Source organism: Bos javanicus, chromosome 5, assembly GCF_032452875.1.
Source record: "Bos javanicus breed banteng chromosome 5, ARS-OSU_banteng_1.0, whole genome shotgun sequence".
Classification (NCBI taxonomy): Eukaryota; Metazoa; Chordata; class Mammalia; order Artiodactyla; family Bovidae; genus Bos; species Bos javanicus.
Genome location: NC_083872.1, coordinates 49,778,380 through 49,795,070, shown reverse-complemented (window position 1 = coordinate 49,795,070; position 16,691 = coordinate 49,778,380). Strand labels below are relative to the sequence as shown.

The 16,691-nt window shown below is 37.2% G+C and overlaps 1 protein-coding gene across 4 annotated transcripts in view; it reads left to right on the top strand.

Annotated features, from left to right (window-relative positions):
- The window catches only part of XPOT (exportin for tRNA), a 166,770-nt gene that overhangs the window by 125,643 nt on the left and 24,436 nt on the right, over nt 1–16,691 (top strand). For 2 of the 4 annotated variants that reach the window (XM_061416588.1, XM_061416587.1), the window contains 10 exons: nt 4,020–4,153; nt 7,732–7,814; nt 9,889–9,945; nt 10,771–10,840; nt 11,522–11,740; nt 12,592–12,776; nt 12,878–13,046; nt 14,386–14,622; nt 15,719–15,757; nt 15,889–15,951. In XM_061416588.1, the coding sequence (XP_061272572.1) occupies nt 4,094–4,153; nt 7,732–7,814; nt 9,889–9,945; nt 10,771–10,840; nt 11,522–11,740; nt 12,592–12,776; nt 12,878–13,046; nt 14,386–14,622; nt 15,719–15,757; nt 15,889–15,951 (1,182 nt within the window). In that variant the 5' untranslated portion in view covers nt 4,020–4,093. Of the gene's footprint in view, nt 1–886; nt 1,296–4,019; nt 4,154–7,731; nt 7,815–9,888; nt 9,946–10,770; nt 10,841–11,521; nt 11,741–12,591; nt 12,777–12,877; nt 13,047–14,385; nt 14,623–15,718; nt 15,758–15,888; nt 15,952–16,691 lie in introns of those variants that run through there. The other 2 variants (XM_061416586.1, XM_061416589.1) reach the window with 2 other exon arrangements.

Sequence of the window (16,691 nt, the reverse complement as noted above, 5' to 3'; positions counted from 1 at the left end):
CAATTCTCACAACAAGCCTTTGAGGTAGGTACTATTAGCATACACCGTTTTACTGATGAGTAAACAGGGGCATCCCAGGCGGCTGAGTGGTAAAGAATCCGCCTGCCAATGCAGGAGAGGCGGATTCTGTCCCTCGGCGGGGAAGATCCTCTGGAATATGGAATGGAAACCTACTCCAGTATTCTTGTCTGGAAAATCCTATGGACAGAGAAGGGTCCATGGGGGTGAAAAGAGTCGGACACTACTGAACGAGAAAAGTCAAATCGTACTGAAGCACAGATAAGAGTATGTAACGTGCCTGAAACTGAGGTTAACAATCAGTGAGCGGGGTAACGGGTGTGGGGCGAGCTGGGATCCAAATCTATGCAGCTTGAGCCTGTACTATCTCTATGCAGTATTTTAAACTAATCGGTGAATGAATAAACCAAGTAACAGTATCACACGAAGTAAACAGTATCTTCACGAATGACAAAAATACTGGTACGTTTAAACTGACAAAAAATTTTCAGCGCTCGTCGGGGGATGCTCACGCGGGGAACGTGTGGGATCATAAAAGAAAAATTAAACAACTGACTCACACGTGGTTTGGACCACGACACGCGGCTCTCCGGGACTCCGTTCTCTAACCTACCAACTACCTCCTTAAGTCTTTATGGAACATACTAACCAAACCCGGCCCCGTTTGGGGGTGTGGAGGGGGTGGTTACGGATCTCCGCCCCGGCGCAGAAGGCACACCAGACTTCACGACCGGGAAATGTTCCGGCCGGACCCCCATCCCGGCATGCACCAGAGGTCCCGGCGACCACGCCTCCCGGCGAGCGCCCGGTGCGCGTGTGCGTACCGTCGCCCGGAAGCGTCGCCTGCACACTGCATGCTGGGAGTCGTAGGCTCCCGGTCCGGGCCCTCGGGCCGTCTTCAGCCCTGTCCATGAGGCTGCTGGCTTTGGTCCGCGCGGCACCGACGCGGGGAGCGCGCTTCGCGCTGACTCAGCGGCGACGGCCGTGGCGGCGTTAGCCGGCCCTCACGCTCTTATCCTTTCTGGGGCGCCAACCCCGCCCGCCAGCTTGCTAGCTTGCCTGCTCGGCGCCACGCAAGAAAAGGCGCCAGGAGACGCAGAGCTGCGAGAGGTGTGCGGCCCCGGCCAGCTCCGTCTCCAGCGTTAGCGCCGCGGCCGTGGCGGAGGACGACGGTGACGAGGACCAGGGCCGCTCTTCTCGCTCCCTGCTTGCGGCGCGGCTCCACTGACCGGCCCTCGGGAGTGCAGGCGGGCAGGCGGGATGGAGTGATAGGGAAGGTGATTCGGGGCTTGGGGCGGGACTCGGACCCAGGTCGGTCCACGCGAAGCTGCGGGAAAGTTGGCCGGGAGGACTGGCCCGGGAAGCCCCCATGCTGGAGAGAGGTGCGGGCCGGGGGCTCTCCATGGCGGTGCGTCCCGAGGCTGGGCTGCCTGGGTGGGGGTAGTATGAGCTGCGGCGGAGTGCGTCCCCAGTGCGTGGCCGCTCATTGCCCGGTGTTTCATCACTCCAGTTGCCACGAGGCTTCTTTTAGGGGAGGGATCCGGGGGAAGGAAAGGTGCAAGGCCGGCGGAGGAGGGCCCCCATCGCCTGTGGCTCCCACATAGTAAAAGTGGCTTAAGCCTATTTGTAATAGTTGCAGCGTATCTCAGCAGTTTCAACTGCAGAGACCTCAAACTTGATCCCCACCCCCAACCCGTCCCAGGACAAAAAAGAAAAAAAGTATTATTTCTGTGTAGTAATTTGCCAGCACGGACACGCCATTTTTGCTCTTCCCTTCCTCACAATTCTGCAAGAGTAGAGAAATATGATGTTTCCTTGTAACCAGGAAAAAAAATTACTTTTTGAAAGTGCTAATTAGTTGTTACTGGGGGAAGTTACGTTTGATTAAAGCGACTTGTCAGCGTGATGGTAAAAGGCTGGAAAGATTCAGCCTTGGAACTGAAGAACAGTGTTCTGTAAGTGTAGTGGAATTTTTCCAGGTTGTTTTGATTCTTGATTTAATGGGTATCCATAGTAAAGTTAGGGCTTAATATTTTAAGTATTTTGCTTGCCTTCCCCCAGAACATTTCCTAGATGCGTGATTGAAGGGTTTATCATATTGTAACAAATGTTTAAGCCAGCACCTCTATACCATGTTAGATATGTGTTCATGCACAACCTTTTGCTAGGAAAATTGTCACTTTTTTGCACAGGTTACAACTTTTCAGGTTTTTTGCGTACATGTGGGTGGTTTACCATTGCACATTATTATCCAAGTGCCTTCTCCGTGGGAGATTCTTTTCTACTGACAACTGTAACAAGTTCGTTTCCTTAGATTTTATTTGCAATGTTTTTTCCTTAGTACCGCTTGCTGTTTGCCTTGATAGAATCAAAGTGACCAAGTTTATGAAATTTTCCCTAAAGCCATGCCATATTCAAGAAGTCTTTTACCGAATTTCTCGATCTGGGATTCATAGAAATTCAGATCGTCTTTTCTTTCTGTGTGTGCATTTTTCAGGGGAATTGTCATCAAATTTTTAACAATGCCTTTGTTTTTCCATCTGTTCAAAATGCCAGGTTTGTAGTGTGATACGATAAATCAAGAATGCTCCAAGTAGTTCCATTCTCCCATGTGCCTAGCTCTGAATTATGAATTGCAGGCCTACTATGTGCCAGTCATGCTTTACATACCTTGTCTCATTGAAGTCTTTACTGCTTTATGAGGCAGGTGCTCTTTTTTTCCTGTTTCACAGAAAGGGCTCTCTCAGTTTTTGTAGTTGTCCACATGGCCCCAGTTTGAAAATAAGGTTAGAGCGCCAATCCAAATCTTTGCAAATCCAAAATCTGTTATATTATGTCCTAGGAACATAGTGACAAATATTCAGTCACTCCTTCTGTTTAAGGTTAATGAGAGAAAAGTAGCAAGCAGACAGTGACAACCTATCAGCACTTGGAGGGGCATCTCATCCAGTTTGGGAAAGTTGAACAGTAGGGGTCAAAGAAGTGTTCTTGAAAGAGGTGACCTCTAAGCTGAGTTCTGAAGGACAAGCAGGGGTTAACCAAGTAAGAAGCAACGTGTGCAAAAAAGATGAAAGGCAGACTACCACTTGTCTTGCGCGGTTAGAGTACAGAATGGTTGCAGTCATTGAAAAGTGTTTGGATCTTAATCCTGAGGGCAGTAGGGAGTTACACTGCCTTGATGTAATCTGCAAGTATGACCTTAACTATAAGAGAAGGAGCTGAGCTTTCTTCTCCAAGGCTCTCAGAACACATCCTGATTTATCATTGATTTGGGCAGAACCAGGGGGAGACAGAAAAGCATGTTGTAGTAAGAATCTTTTAACCTGGATCCAATCCTGGCCTCACCATTCCCAAGAAAGGCTGTGGCCCCTTCCTCATCACCCCCTGGGCCCCCCGCCCCCAGGTTCTTGCTTTTTAAGAGTAGTAAGACCAGCCCTCCTTACCTCAGGTAGAGCTTGTTCTTTATTTCTGCAAATAAATACACATTTTATCAGAAACCAAGTTGCCTTTGGGGCTGATCATGTTCTTACTTGAAAATGTTAGACTCTAAATTGTGAAAAAGTGCAGTGCTTTCCAGAGACTAAAAAAAGTTCTTAAGAGCAGTCAGTGTTAAATCATCAGCAACATAATCTGAATTTGTATTTTTTTTAACTTAATGTGGTTGCACAGTTGCACTTTATTGTAGATAATAACAATGGAAATTAGATGCTTCTATTTCAAGTAAAAATAATTACTTTCTATACTTTATTGATGATCTTGAAGAAAAGAAATTTGAGACCCTTAATGGCATACCTTAAAAATTACACATTAGTGGAGTATTTAGCAGACCCACTCTTCTGAGACAGGCTCCTATACTTGTAATTTGGATTGTTTCAAAGGAAGTTCTTTGAACTCTTATTAAATGTCTTTGTATAATGTTATCTGCTTGTAATGGTATTCAGGATAAGCATCTATTTTGCTTATCAAGTGTTTTTTTCTTTCAACTTTGTGTGTGTGTACAGATGTTTGCGGATTCTTCTGTGGAATTAGAGGGCACGCCTATTGTAATCAGAAAACTCCAAGTATAGCAGCAGGAATGGATGAACAGGCTCTCTTAGGTCTAAATCCAAATGCTGATTCAGACTTCAGACAAAGGGTAAGTCATGTCCACTTAATCATTTTTTAAATCATGTTACATAAACATTTTCATTAAAGGGCTTGAATCAAAAATACACATCTGATGAAGGTTTAATTTGGATGGAAATGAACGGAGAAACAAATCTGAGGTATTTCACTATATTCTGAATACGGAAACAGTGAATGATTGTGATTTATTTTCTCTGTAGTTGGCTTAACAATGGCATTAAAATCTCTTGTAATTTAAGGCAAGTCTTTATGTCACATCATTATAATTATTTGAAAGTTATGCAAAGTATTGTTCAAGGGACTTTGCCATAGTAGCAGGCGTATATATGATATTTTTCCATTGCTTGGTTTAGTCTAAACAAGTTGCTTAACCCTCATGTTAGTGGTAGTTAACATTCTTGTTGCTTCTATCAGGCAGACATGTAAATAAGCAGGTATTATATACCATGTCTCAGGTTACATAAAATGATTACATGACAAAAGAATCCATTATGAGGTACTGGGATATTTGGGTAAGTATAAACAGTTAAACATATTGTAGCATACACTTGTAATCATGGCTGAATGATAAAAGAAGAATCTAAAGAACAAACATGTAATTAAATTTTTTAAAGATGTGTGGGTGGTTTGAAGTATGAAGTAAATGAAGAGTCATTTTCTTTCTGCTCTCATAACAAAGGATATTTTTTTAATAAATGAGCTAAATGAAGTTAACAATTTACAAAATACAAAAAATTTTACAAAATATAAAAGTCAACAATTTTACAGAATTTTTTTAAATAGTAAAAAAAAAAAAATGCAGGGATTTCCAGGATAGTACTGTGTACTTGTCTCTGCTGTTAAAAGAAGTAACCAGCCTTCCAGATGGAGGTAAATGACAAGAATTGAGATTTAAATAGCTAATTATAAGATACCTATCAAACCGGTTAGGACATGAAAAGTCATTAAAAGTCTATGTCTTGTGTATATGGACAAATATTTCTTTTCATCGGAGCTTTAGCTACCTACCTTCAAATCCTTAGTCATGAACATAGTTGAAGCATAATAAATCTGTACCTTTCGTTTAGCTTGGTGTTACATAGCTTTTGACTATTTGTTTAGTTATTAAATAAGCTTCTCTGTTATTTTTTATGTTCCTTTTTTGAAATCCTTTGTTTTATAATTAAATTCCACCATCAGAACTTTTTTTTTTTTAATGTGCCATGATTTTCTTTTTCAGAAAGTAAAACTAGTACATTGACAGTGGTTTTAATATTATAGAAGTTAGGCTTTTCAGCAATAAAAATGGGTTCTATCAGTCATAGGCGTATGTTAGACATCCTGATCCAGGCCTAATTTGATACTCCATTAAGCCAACCCAAGTAATAATTAGAATGAAAAATAAGGAATTGTAAGGAAAAGTAAGTTCTGATAGTCCTGATGCTGAAATTGAGGAGTAGTAGGAACTTAATTCAGTTTTGTAATAAGATAAATGACTACCAACCCTGATTCCCAGTTGTCTGTCTATAGTTCTCTGTTTTCTACCTGGGCACTAAGTAACTGAACTGACTCTGTTGCCACTTAGAGACAGTAGAGCATTAGAAAAGTATGAGATAGAAGAACTGGGCGATGAAAACTGACTTGTTCATCATTACTACAGTGTTGTTGTTTTTTTTAAAATGCTAGTATCACATGGATTCAGACTGCAAAGAATAGTTAAAACTGAAAAATTTCAAGTTATTATCACTTAAAAAAATAGAATTTCTGTCTTTGGCTTGAAACTTAGTGACAATTCTAGCAGCTGAATCACACCTCCCCCACCTGTTTTGGTAAGTGAACTATTAGATGGTAACACAGTCTGCAAGACTGACTTCAAACTTGGCCCCGCCCTGGCCCCTGAGATACTCCTAAAGGAAACTTGAGGCTTTATGGAATCAGTATTGTTAGACACCTGAACTAGATTTTTTTCTGCTGCTTGAGCTCCTATATTCTTAATTCTAAAGGCAGCCATTATTTACACTTAAGATAGTATTTGGTGATCTTCATCTACTCGCTTCTTTTACCTATTCCTCTCTCAGTGGGAACAGCCATTGAGGCAGCATATAAAAACTCATTTCCTCATGCATACAATTGCATAACACAGGAAACCATCACCTAACTACACACGCATCAATCACTCAGTCATGTCCAACTCTTTGCAGCCCCACGGACAGTAACATGCCAGGCTCCATGGTTCATGGAGTTTTCCAGGCAAGGATACTGGAGTGGGTTGCCATTCCAGTAGCTTTCCATTATTATTGCAGGTTTTAAAATATATGTATATTTATAAAATAAATAAATATTTATTTGGCTGCCTTGGGTCTAAGTTGTGGCAAGCAGAATCTTTTGTTGAGTTGTGTGAGATCTTTCATTGTGGCTCAAGGACTCTAACTTATTTTTTTTAACCTCTAACCCAGAAGAAAAAATAATTTAATATCGTGACCCAGTATATGTGTATGTATATGTATGTTTATACACATATGAATATATGACATGTACACACATAAGTAAAACAAGTCATACAAAATAATCGTTATTCTTGCTAGGTGCAGTGCACTCTTAATATCTCTATTCTGTTTCATTTTTTAAATTGCTGATCAAGACTGATAACATTGTTTTCACATTGATGAGGCACAAACCACATTTTAAAAAAATATATTGGCTAATTGAAATTAGGTTCCTCAACTCATTTCAAGGTATGTGCTTAATTGCTTCAGACTCATTTAGCAATGTTTCTAGAGATTATGTGTTATTTTCTTGACTGAGATATTTTTTGCAAGTTACTGAGGTTACTGTTTGTTGTTATATGTGAAACTGGCATCTGTCATTGATCTCCATTGCAGCATACAAATGGAAGAGTATGAGTCACCCCTATTTTCCCAGCAGTGGTAGATAGGCTATGGACTTGGTGCTGCATCTGTTCTAGAGGATACTTGCTCCTATAACAAACCCAGAATTCATGAATACAGGGATGAGAAACGCATTTCCTAAAGCTTTGACTTTTTCAGTTATTTGGTACTTCCTAAAATTCATATCAAGCAGTTGAACTCTGATTTTAATCTCACCATTTAGGAAACTTACTGATGCAGTTGAAAAATGGAAATAATTCTCTTTTTCTGTCAAATGGTAGATCAAATGATAATACAGAATATGTTTCATCCTTTATAGTCACTTCTTTAATAGCACGTTTGCTATTAAATAGGAAAAGTATTCTTTATATCCCATTTTATAATTGCATGTACCTCAGGAGTATAGCACTTGACAGAGCACTGGAGTGTTTTCTCTTGATTCTTCTAATAACTCAGTGAGGTCTGCAGGGCATTTTTGTGTTGTTTCCTTTCCCATAAGGAAACAAGTTAGAAGTATCCAACTGATGGAATTTGTTTTTTACTTAACCTTTTTCCTAAGAATAATCATTCAGTTGCACCTACTCAGAAGCCTGAATTCAATGTTTAGCTGTTATTTTTAGTCACTGTAGTTGGTTTGCTACTCTCAGTAAACTTTGTTGAGTATTGGCAGAGAATTGAGATTGACTATTCCAAATGCATATTCTGCTTTGCAATTACACAGGCCTTGGCCTATTTTGAACAGTTAAAGATTTCCCCAGATGCCTGGCAGGTGTGTGCAGAAGCTCTGGCTCAGAGGACATACAGGTAATTAAAGCAAAATTTGCATAACTTGTAGAAGACTTTAAATTTTTATGAACTTGGCAAGATTGTTTTATTTATCTGTTTGAAAAAGGCTTTCATAAAAACATTTTATGACTTAGTTTTAAAAAACTATTCCATGTAGAATGAGGAAAATAGTAAACTAAAAATTTTGGCCAATTCTGAATTCACTTTTTATTAAAACTATCCCTTCTTTGCCTTATTCTGAGTACCTGACAGCAGATTCCAGCTGGCATCTAGTACAGTAGAAATTTCCGTATTTTCTTATGATGAGGAGGGATGGTTGGTTTTCTAAAAACTTGGTAAAGAAGGTAATCAGAAATTATCTGGCTTAATTTTTAATTTAAGTGCATAAACATTCAGTTACTAATCTTTTGATGTTGGACCAACAAATTTTCTTTGTGTATGTGCCACAATCACTTTGTGATTCTTAATGTTGAAAATATTGATTCCCCCATAATTGATCCTCTCCAATTTCTGTTTTGGGTCCCTGTAGTGGATTGAGGAACAGTGAATGTGGCTTTCTAAACCTTTTATTTATTTGTTCCCACATCTCCAAGTCTTCTGGTTATCTGGCCCACAATATACATGTACAAGGTTTTTTTTCTCCCATGCAATGTGACTTTCTATGAACTCTTTCTAAAGCATTCAACTTAATTTTTACAAAAATAGAAACTCATCATACTCACTGCATTATTTTATATAGTAGTTAATTAAGTTACTTAAATATAGAAGAAGTACAGTGCACCTAGTGAGACTGGGGGAAGCACACTGACTAGTTGTAAACAAACAACTCTGCTAGTAGGAGTATAAATAAGTTTCTAGGGGTCAGTGAGAATTCCTACCTAGATTTCTTGTATGCTGGGAGTATCAGTCACTACATTTTATAGCTGAAAGCAAGTGTTCCAGTTTAGTGAAAGTTAATTTTGAAGAACATCTATATGTCTTAGAGTAAATGAAGGCGGGCTTTTAATTAAGGGCTCCCTGTAGTTTATATTTTGAGTGAAAAATTTCAGTCTTATATAATTCAAGCTTCAGTGCAATCCATGATAAGAATAGAAACCCTAAGGTCTTAGAAAAGATGCTAATTAAATGTAACTTTTAACAAAACTTTTAAAAATTAGGTTTTATTTTCTTAAGTGTGAATTTTTTTTGGTGGAGGGGTTAAGGGATGTAATCAGAATGAAGACAATACCTCCATTCTTACATTGACTGTAGTTAGCTGTGTATATGAAAGATTGTTCCTTGACCATGCCTGACTCAAACCAACTGTCTAAAAAGAACATTGTTGTTCATTAAAGGGACTTGGTCAGAGCTTGTAGCTAGCTCACTGTATCTCTGTTGTCACTCCTAGGGAGACAGTTAGAAGTAGACAGCGGATGGATATTGATTTTTACTCCCCCCACCCCTTTTTAAGGTCATATATTTGTTTTTACTTTCTTTTTTTTTTTCTTTAAATGTAAGCCTTGCCATGCAGTATGCAGAATCTTAATTTCCCAACCAGGGACTAAACCCATACCCCATACAGTGGAAGTGTAGACTCCTATCCACTGGACCACCAGGGAATCCCTAAGGCAATATATTTGTAACCTGGTTTTCTATATGCATTTTGGGGCTGGACTGCCAGTCTAGGAGACTTCTCTTGTTTAAGTATGACTTTGATGACCGTCTCTGGCTTGACTTAGCCTCTGGCTGTTCTACCATTTGTCGTTTTACATCTGTCCTTTCTGTTATAAAATGTAAGAATTGCTTTGGGAATCCTAACATCTAGAATTGGGGGGAGTGCTCTCTATTTGCAAAGGACTGTATGTATTTAAAGTGAATCTTAATTTGGGATTATTCTGTTATTCTGTTTGGAAATTGATTATTCAATTTCCATTGAATATTATATAAAGTTCTCTTAGCTTACAAATGGATGTGAATGTAACACTTGAGAGCAATAAGCCAAAGGTCTGGTTTGAGACACTTTCAACTGAGTTACTCATTATTATTTACCTTTGATTTGTTTTCCCCAATTCATATTCTCCTTATCTAATTTTTCTTTTTTTTTCTTTTTCAGTGATGATCATATTAAGTTTTTCTGCTTCCAAGTACTGGAACATCAAGTTAAATACAAGTACGGCTTTTCTCACTGAGATTTGTGGGGAGAGGCTAATTTTGAAATTAGTTTTTCCTTCTTTGGGGACATCATAACATAGGCTGTAAATTGACAATATGTGTCACATCCAGCTTTGAGATGTTTTGATTTATCCCAAGGTGTTTTAAAAATACCAAATTCATTGGCTACATAAAAGAATCCAGTCAGTACACAGGAAGAAGTTAAATTCCAGTTTCTCTGGGAAAGAATGAAAAGATATAGCAACACCACGCCTGTATCACTGCATGACCACTCTCTGTTAAATTGAGTGGCAGTATGGGCACTTGCACTTAGAACCCCTGCCTTGTTTAGTCTCTCAGTCGTGTCTAGCTCTTTGCGACAGCATGGACTGTAGCCCGCCAGGCTCCTCTGCCCACGGGATTTCCCAGGCAGAAACACTGGAGTGGGTTGCCATTGACTTTTCAAAAAACCCCTGCCTAATTTAAGCAGAAACAGTGAATTGCTGCCCCAGGGATCCTTAGTTTGCCTCCTAATTTATTCTGTAAATCACAGACCTGAGACCATAGACTTGAGACCATTATTTTCATTTGAAAAATTGTGTAGCTGCCATTTTGTTTTAGCATAAACTGGACCGCAGATAAAACTAAGATAAATATTGATACCCCTCCAACCACTCCCACCCCTGTCTTTAAAGTGGTAATGAGAATTATTACCAATTTATCATAGGGAATTTTAGGTGATTGCTATACAAATTTTCTATTTCAAATATAAGAGGCCATTACTTTTTAAAAACCACATACACTAAATATTACCATTATTGTTTTTCTTATGTATTTTGAACAGATATTCAGAACTAACTACTGTTCAACAACAACTAATTAGGGAGACGCTTGTATCTTGGCTTCAAGCTCAGGTAAAATAGTAGCTTTTACATTTAATACCTCAAATTGCCAGATGTTTCAGTTTTTATTTTTGGAAGAGTTTGCAACTTCACCTCAAAAATGTCACTCATTTATCCTCCATTTGATCATGTAGCTTTTTTAGAAAGTGCTGGCTTTGAAGATAACAAGTGATAAAAACTTAGCAGTAACTTGAAATTATATCAGTAATTGAATCTGTCATTCTTTCTGTGACACATGGTGGAAACTTTTGGTTTTAAAATATAATTTTAACTGCTAGACAAAAGTCAATTTTCACACTTAAGGTGAGCCCTCCTGGAACAGATTCTTCACAAAGAGCCCTTTTTAAAGGAGCCAATAGAGTTCTTTATTCACAGTATTTTTTTTTTCACTAGTTTTAGCTAATCTTAACATATTAAAGCAGTTGTGTAGCTAGAATATTTATTTATCTTACAGAGGAAGCAGCTAGAAGAAAAATCATTGAATTTGCTTTCTTCTTAGAAAAGGTTATAGAAACTACTAAAACTCTGCCCATGAAACTTTAATACTTTGGTAATTCTCAAGCATATTTGCTGCACAGCTGTTGTAGATCATGGTGCAGTTTAGTGGGATTTTGCCTGTTAATGATAAATAGAACACTGTTTGAGTCTTTTCCATTTGTATTTAATTTTATGAACTGTATCTCTGTTTGTCAGATGCTGAATCCCCAACCAGAGAAGACCTTCATACGAAATAAAGCTGCCCAAGTCTTCGCCTTGCTTTTTGTTACAGAGTATCTCACTAAATGGCCCAAGTTTTTTTTTGACATTCTCTCAGTAGTGGACCTAAATCCAAGGGGAGTAGATCTGTACCTCCGAATTCTCATGGCTATTGATTCAGAGTTGGTGGATCGTGATGTGGTTCACACCTCAGAGGCAAGTAACATCTTATTAATAAGTTTTTCATTTAGATACTGCAAGAGATAATGGGTACATAATAAAAGGAACAAGAAGGAATTTTTGTTTTTGATAAAACTTTATTAGGAATACTTACAAATTTGCTCAACATTTTGAATTTTGTTTTACAAAGGAACTTAAATTGGGGTTTTTTCCCCAGGTATAGAGTGAAATTAGAGCATTTAGCTTTTTTTTTTTTTAACCAGAGAGAAACTTCCTCTAGTGAAATAAACAAATCAGTTTTTTTTCCTATGAATTTGTAGAGAAATGTGGCCTGTATTTACTATTACTTTATAGTTGCTGACTGAGGAAAAAGCCTTGCTATGTACCAGTGCTGGGTTCTTCTGTATTCTCAGTTAGTCACATAGGCCATGACCTTAATCTTTCTCTATTTCTTTATTACCCAATTTAACTTTCTCCTTTTTCTTAAAGAACACAATGGAAATAGCTTAATTCAAATGTGTCTGACAATTTAAGGTTAGTGTGTGTTAAATATGACATTTATAAAGAATATTGTTTACATTATTGCTGTTCTCTTAAATTGTTTGTATAATACTGAGAAATAACTTTTATCTCATGGTTAAAAATTTCTAAGCAGTGTTTTTTTCATAGTTTGTGTTTAATAAATTATGTCTAAGTAAAATGGAAGGAAGAATTAGAATCACAGGTTATGATTTTAGGGCAGATAAATAGGAAGTACCGGCAGGGAATGTGTTAACAAGTCGGGAAATGTAGTGTTGAGGAAATTACTGTGTGCAACTATTATACGGATATCAAACATTATCTTGGGAGGTAATCTGATTGTACATACGGTATTTTTTTTTCTTTAGGAGGCTCGTAGGAATACTCTCATAAAGGATACCATGAGGGAACAGTGCATTCCAAACCTGGTGGAATCATGGTACCAAATCCTACAAAATTATCAGTATACCAATTCAGAAGTGACATGCCAGTGCCTTGAAGTAGTTGGGGCTTATGTCTCTTGGATAGACTTATCCCTTATAGCCAATGATAGGTAAGTAAATCTATATTTTAAGAATAGAAACCTGCAGAATACAGTGTGTAAAACTCATGAATTTGAAAATATTGTAAGAATTTTTGTTTCTCCATTGCCAGGTTTATAAATATGCTGCTAGGTCATATGTCAATAGAAGTTCTACGGGAAGAAGCCTGTGATTGTTTATTTGAAATTGTAAATAAAGGAATGGATCCTGTTGATAAAATGAAACTGGTAGAATCTTTATGTCAAGTGTTACAGTCTGCTGGATTTTTCAGCATTGACCGGGTCAGTAAATTTATGTATAACGTTTTGAAAATTGTTAGAACAAACTAGGATAGGCAGTAATTTAAATATACTTTCCTTTTTCTTTATTTATGTTTTTAAGCGTTAGAAACTTCCTTGGGCTTATAATAGTGAAACACTGTCCAGAAAGCCGTAATGTCATGTGTAACATTTTCCTTGACCATGGATTATATCAGACTTAAACTTGAAGATCTGGGATAGTACTTACTTTTGTGCTTTCTAATAGCCTCTCAAGTGATGCTGTGATACAGCTCTTCATGGACCACACTTTACGAAGCATGGCAGTGCATTTTGACCTAGACTCCATTATAAATGTTATATTTTCATCATATTCATTTGATCTATTAGAGTTTAGCCTCAGCAGAATTAGGGCTCAAGTGAGTGTGGTAAATTAATAATTTAGAAATTGAATTTGAAGGTTTTTACTTTTAATTTTACCTGTGACAGTGATAAAGAATTACTAAGAAGTCTTTGTATTGTTGATCTATCAGGAGTATACCTCTGGTAATTTCCTAACTGACAAAGTGTAGCCAGTTACACTGCGAATAATGGCCTTATTAAAAAACTTAAAATGGTGAAGCTAAAAAATCTTTCTGTAGGAGAACATCATAAGGATAATTAATGAAAATTAACCTGATTTTGAGTTCTAACACTAATGCTGATTAACTTTAGGCTGGTTATTTTAATAGCAGTTTTATTTCTTTGTGGTATAGTTGAGGTTCAAACTAAATAGTGTCAGAAAGGACTGTTGTAAATTGTTGCACAAAGCATAATATGGCAGCATTAACTTTATTAGAAGGTATTTACTAAATTCATCAGTTTAGAGAGAAGGTTTTGAAACCACAGATCTCTTTTTTTAAACTTTTATAATTTGACAATGTCTACATGACTATAATCATTAAAGATAGTTATTTTGAGAGTTAGTGGATAATAACAGTAGAATTCAGACTCTTAAAACTTCCCAGTCAAAATGGTAGTATTGTTTATGTCTAATGTTAGTTTAAAATTGACTCCTCGCCAGTCCAGGTTCGATGCACGATACTGGATGCTTGGGGCTGGTGCACTGGGATGACCCAGAGGGAGGGTATGGGGAGGGAGGAGGGAGGAGGGTTCAGGATGGGGAACACAGGTATACCTGTGGCGGATTCATTTCGATATTTGGCAAAACTAATACAATATTGTAAAGTTTAAAAATAAAATTAAATTTAAAAAATAAGATAAAATAAAATTGACTCCTATAATTGGCACTTGATCCGTTCTGAAATTTAGAGTTTTTCCTCTCAGGTAGTTGGTTTTAAATTGAGATCTGTATTGTTTGTAGGAGGAAGATGTTGACTTCCTGGCCAGATTTTCTAAACTGGTCAATGGAATGGGACAGTCATTGATAGTTAGCTGGACTAAATTAATTAAAAATGGGGATATCAAGAATGCTCAGGAGGCACTGCAAGCTATTGAAACAAAGGTGGCGCTGATGTTGCAGCTCCTAATTCATGAGGATGATGACATCTCTTCTAATATTATTGGATTTTGTTACGATTATCTTCATATTTTGAAACAGGTAAGTCCTTATGTTAATCTTTGTTGTAGGTAATATAGAAAAGCCATAGAGAATTGGAAAATACAAGAAAATGAAAATAAGATACTCAGTTCTACTCTAATGATATTTACTGTTAATTATGAGTATATTTTCATCTTTTTTCTTGCCTTTGAACTTCTTAGCTGGAAAACATAAATGGCCAGGTTCTAAAATTCACTAGACTAAAAAGCTTCAGAATTAGTTATAGGTTTAGGTTGTTTCTTTTATTTTTAATCTGTGTTTATTTCTTTTTGGCCTTGTATCATGTGGCATCTTAGTTCCCTGACTGGGGACTGAACCTGTACCCCAGCCTTGGGAGCATAGAGTCTTGGCAGGGAAGTCCCATTTTTGTTTTTAAATACAGTAGAAATTTTGTTAAAGATAGTTTATTATTTTAATTACATATGCATCATTTCTTATGAAGTTATTTTATAATTAAAATTTACCCCCTAGAGAGTTGCTGCCAATAATAGAACTTAAAACGTAGAAGGTATGAATCTCATATATTATACACGTAGCCTTTTAAAGAATTAATAACTTTTCATTATGACATTAGGTGAGAGCTATGCCTACTTTATTTACATTGATTTAGTTGAATTGAGTCAAGCTTAAGATAATATTTTTCCAAACTGAGTTTAGCTTCTGTTGTAACATGTTTCTGCATGCATACTTTAAGAAATTTTAGGCAATGTGAAAAGGTATGAAGAAAGTTAAAATCACTATTGGTAATCCCACTGTGTCTCATAGTGGATTTCTAGGCTTTTATGGCCTTACTTAATTAAAAACAAGGTGAGACATACTTTGCTTTCTGTAATCTGCTTCTTTGCTGAGTACATTTATAAGTATCTTTAAAAATCAAGTTTATCTACATGTTTTTGCCTGTATGCCAAGTTACTTACTAGAAGTGAAATTGATAGATTTTAGATTAGGTACATTTCACATATAGAAAGGTACTATCAAACTGCCCTCCAGAAAAGCTGTGTGCATGTTTGAAAAGATACTAACTGATTAGAAAAATATTTTGATACGCAAGTATTACTTTAGGAAACCTAATAAATGATTGCTTTCTTTTCAACAGCTTACAGTGCTTTCAGATCGACAAAAAGCTAACGTAGAGGTAACTAACTTCTTTTTACTTCTTTTAAACCAATAGTAGACTCTGTATCTGCAGTCTGCCTTGAAATACAGCCTAATTTCAAATTACATGAATTTAGAGACTGACAAAAGATACTTTATTCTTAATTTTAGACAATCATGTTGGCCGTTATGAAAAAATTAACCTATGATGAAGAATATAACTTTGAAAATGAGGTAAGAATTTTGGATTGAGGAGAAAACAGTTTTAATTTTATTATGTACCCACATCAGATTAGTATTTCAAGTTTTGAGTATCTTAGAGTCCTTTAAGACAAGAAGTGTTTTAAAAATTAGTCTTATTTATGTTGATGACTTCTTAGATTAATGGAAACTTCATTAATTCTTCATGTTTTTGTATTTTGTCCTCTAATTCTTTAAAATGACCCTTTTAAGGACACTTTGTAGCACTGAACTTTGTAAAACATTGACAGTATTGTTCGTGATCATATTTCACTTTATATTTAATAAGAGAGGAATTGAGGCCCAATTGGTGGACCTCAGATTGTCTGTGGGAGAGTGGGAATGAGGCACTTCACCGTCTCTGGATTTGTTCTGGTTAAAGTCCTCTCCAGGGTTGTCATGAGTCAGCTTTCCATCAGTCACAAGTGTCATGAGTGCTTTCTGGCAACTCAGTAATATTCTGTTACCCACTTCAGACATCAGAAACTTTGAACTACACGAGGATACTGGTGATGATCACCAACACACCATGCACTTGCAAAGTGCCAGGTTCATTACATATAGTATCGTTAATCATGTGATAGTATTACAGTTCTTAGACTGGACAGTAAGATACAAAGAGTATACATAAGGTGCTATGGTTCTCATAAAGCCCTATGTGAACCCATCGTAGCTTAGACTTTTGCTTTTGTTTTCCAAGCCTTCCATTATCTGGTGTTTGCCTAATCATCCCT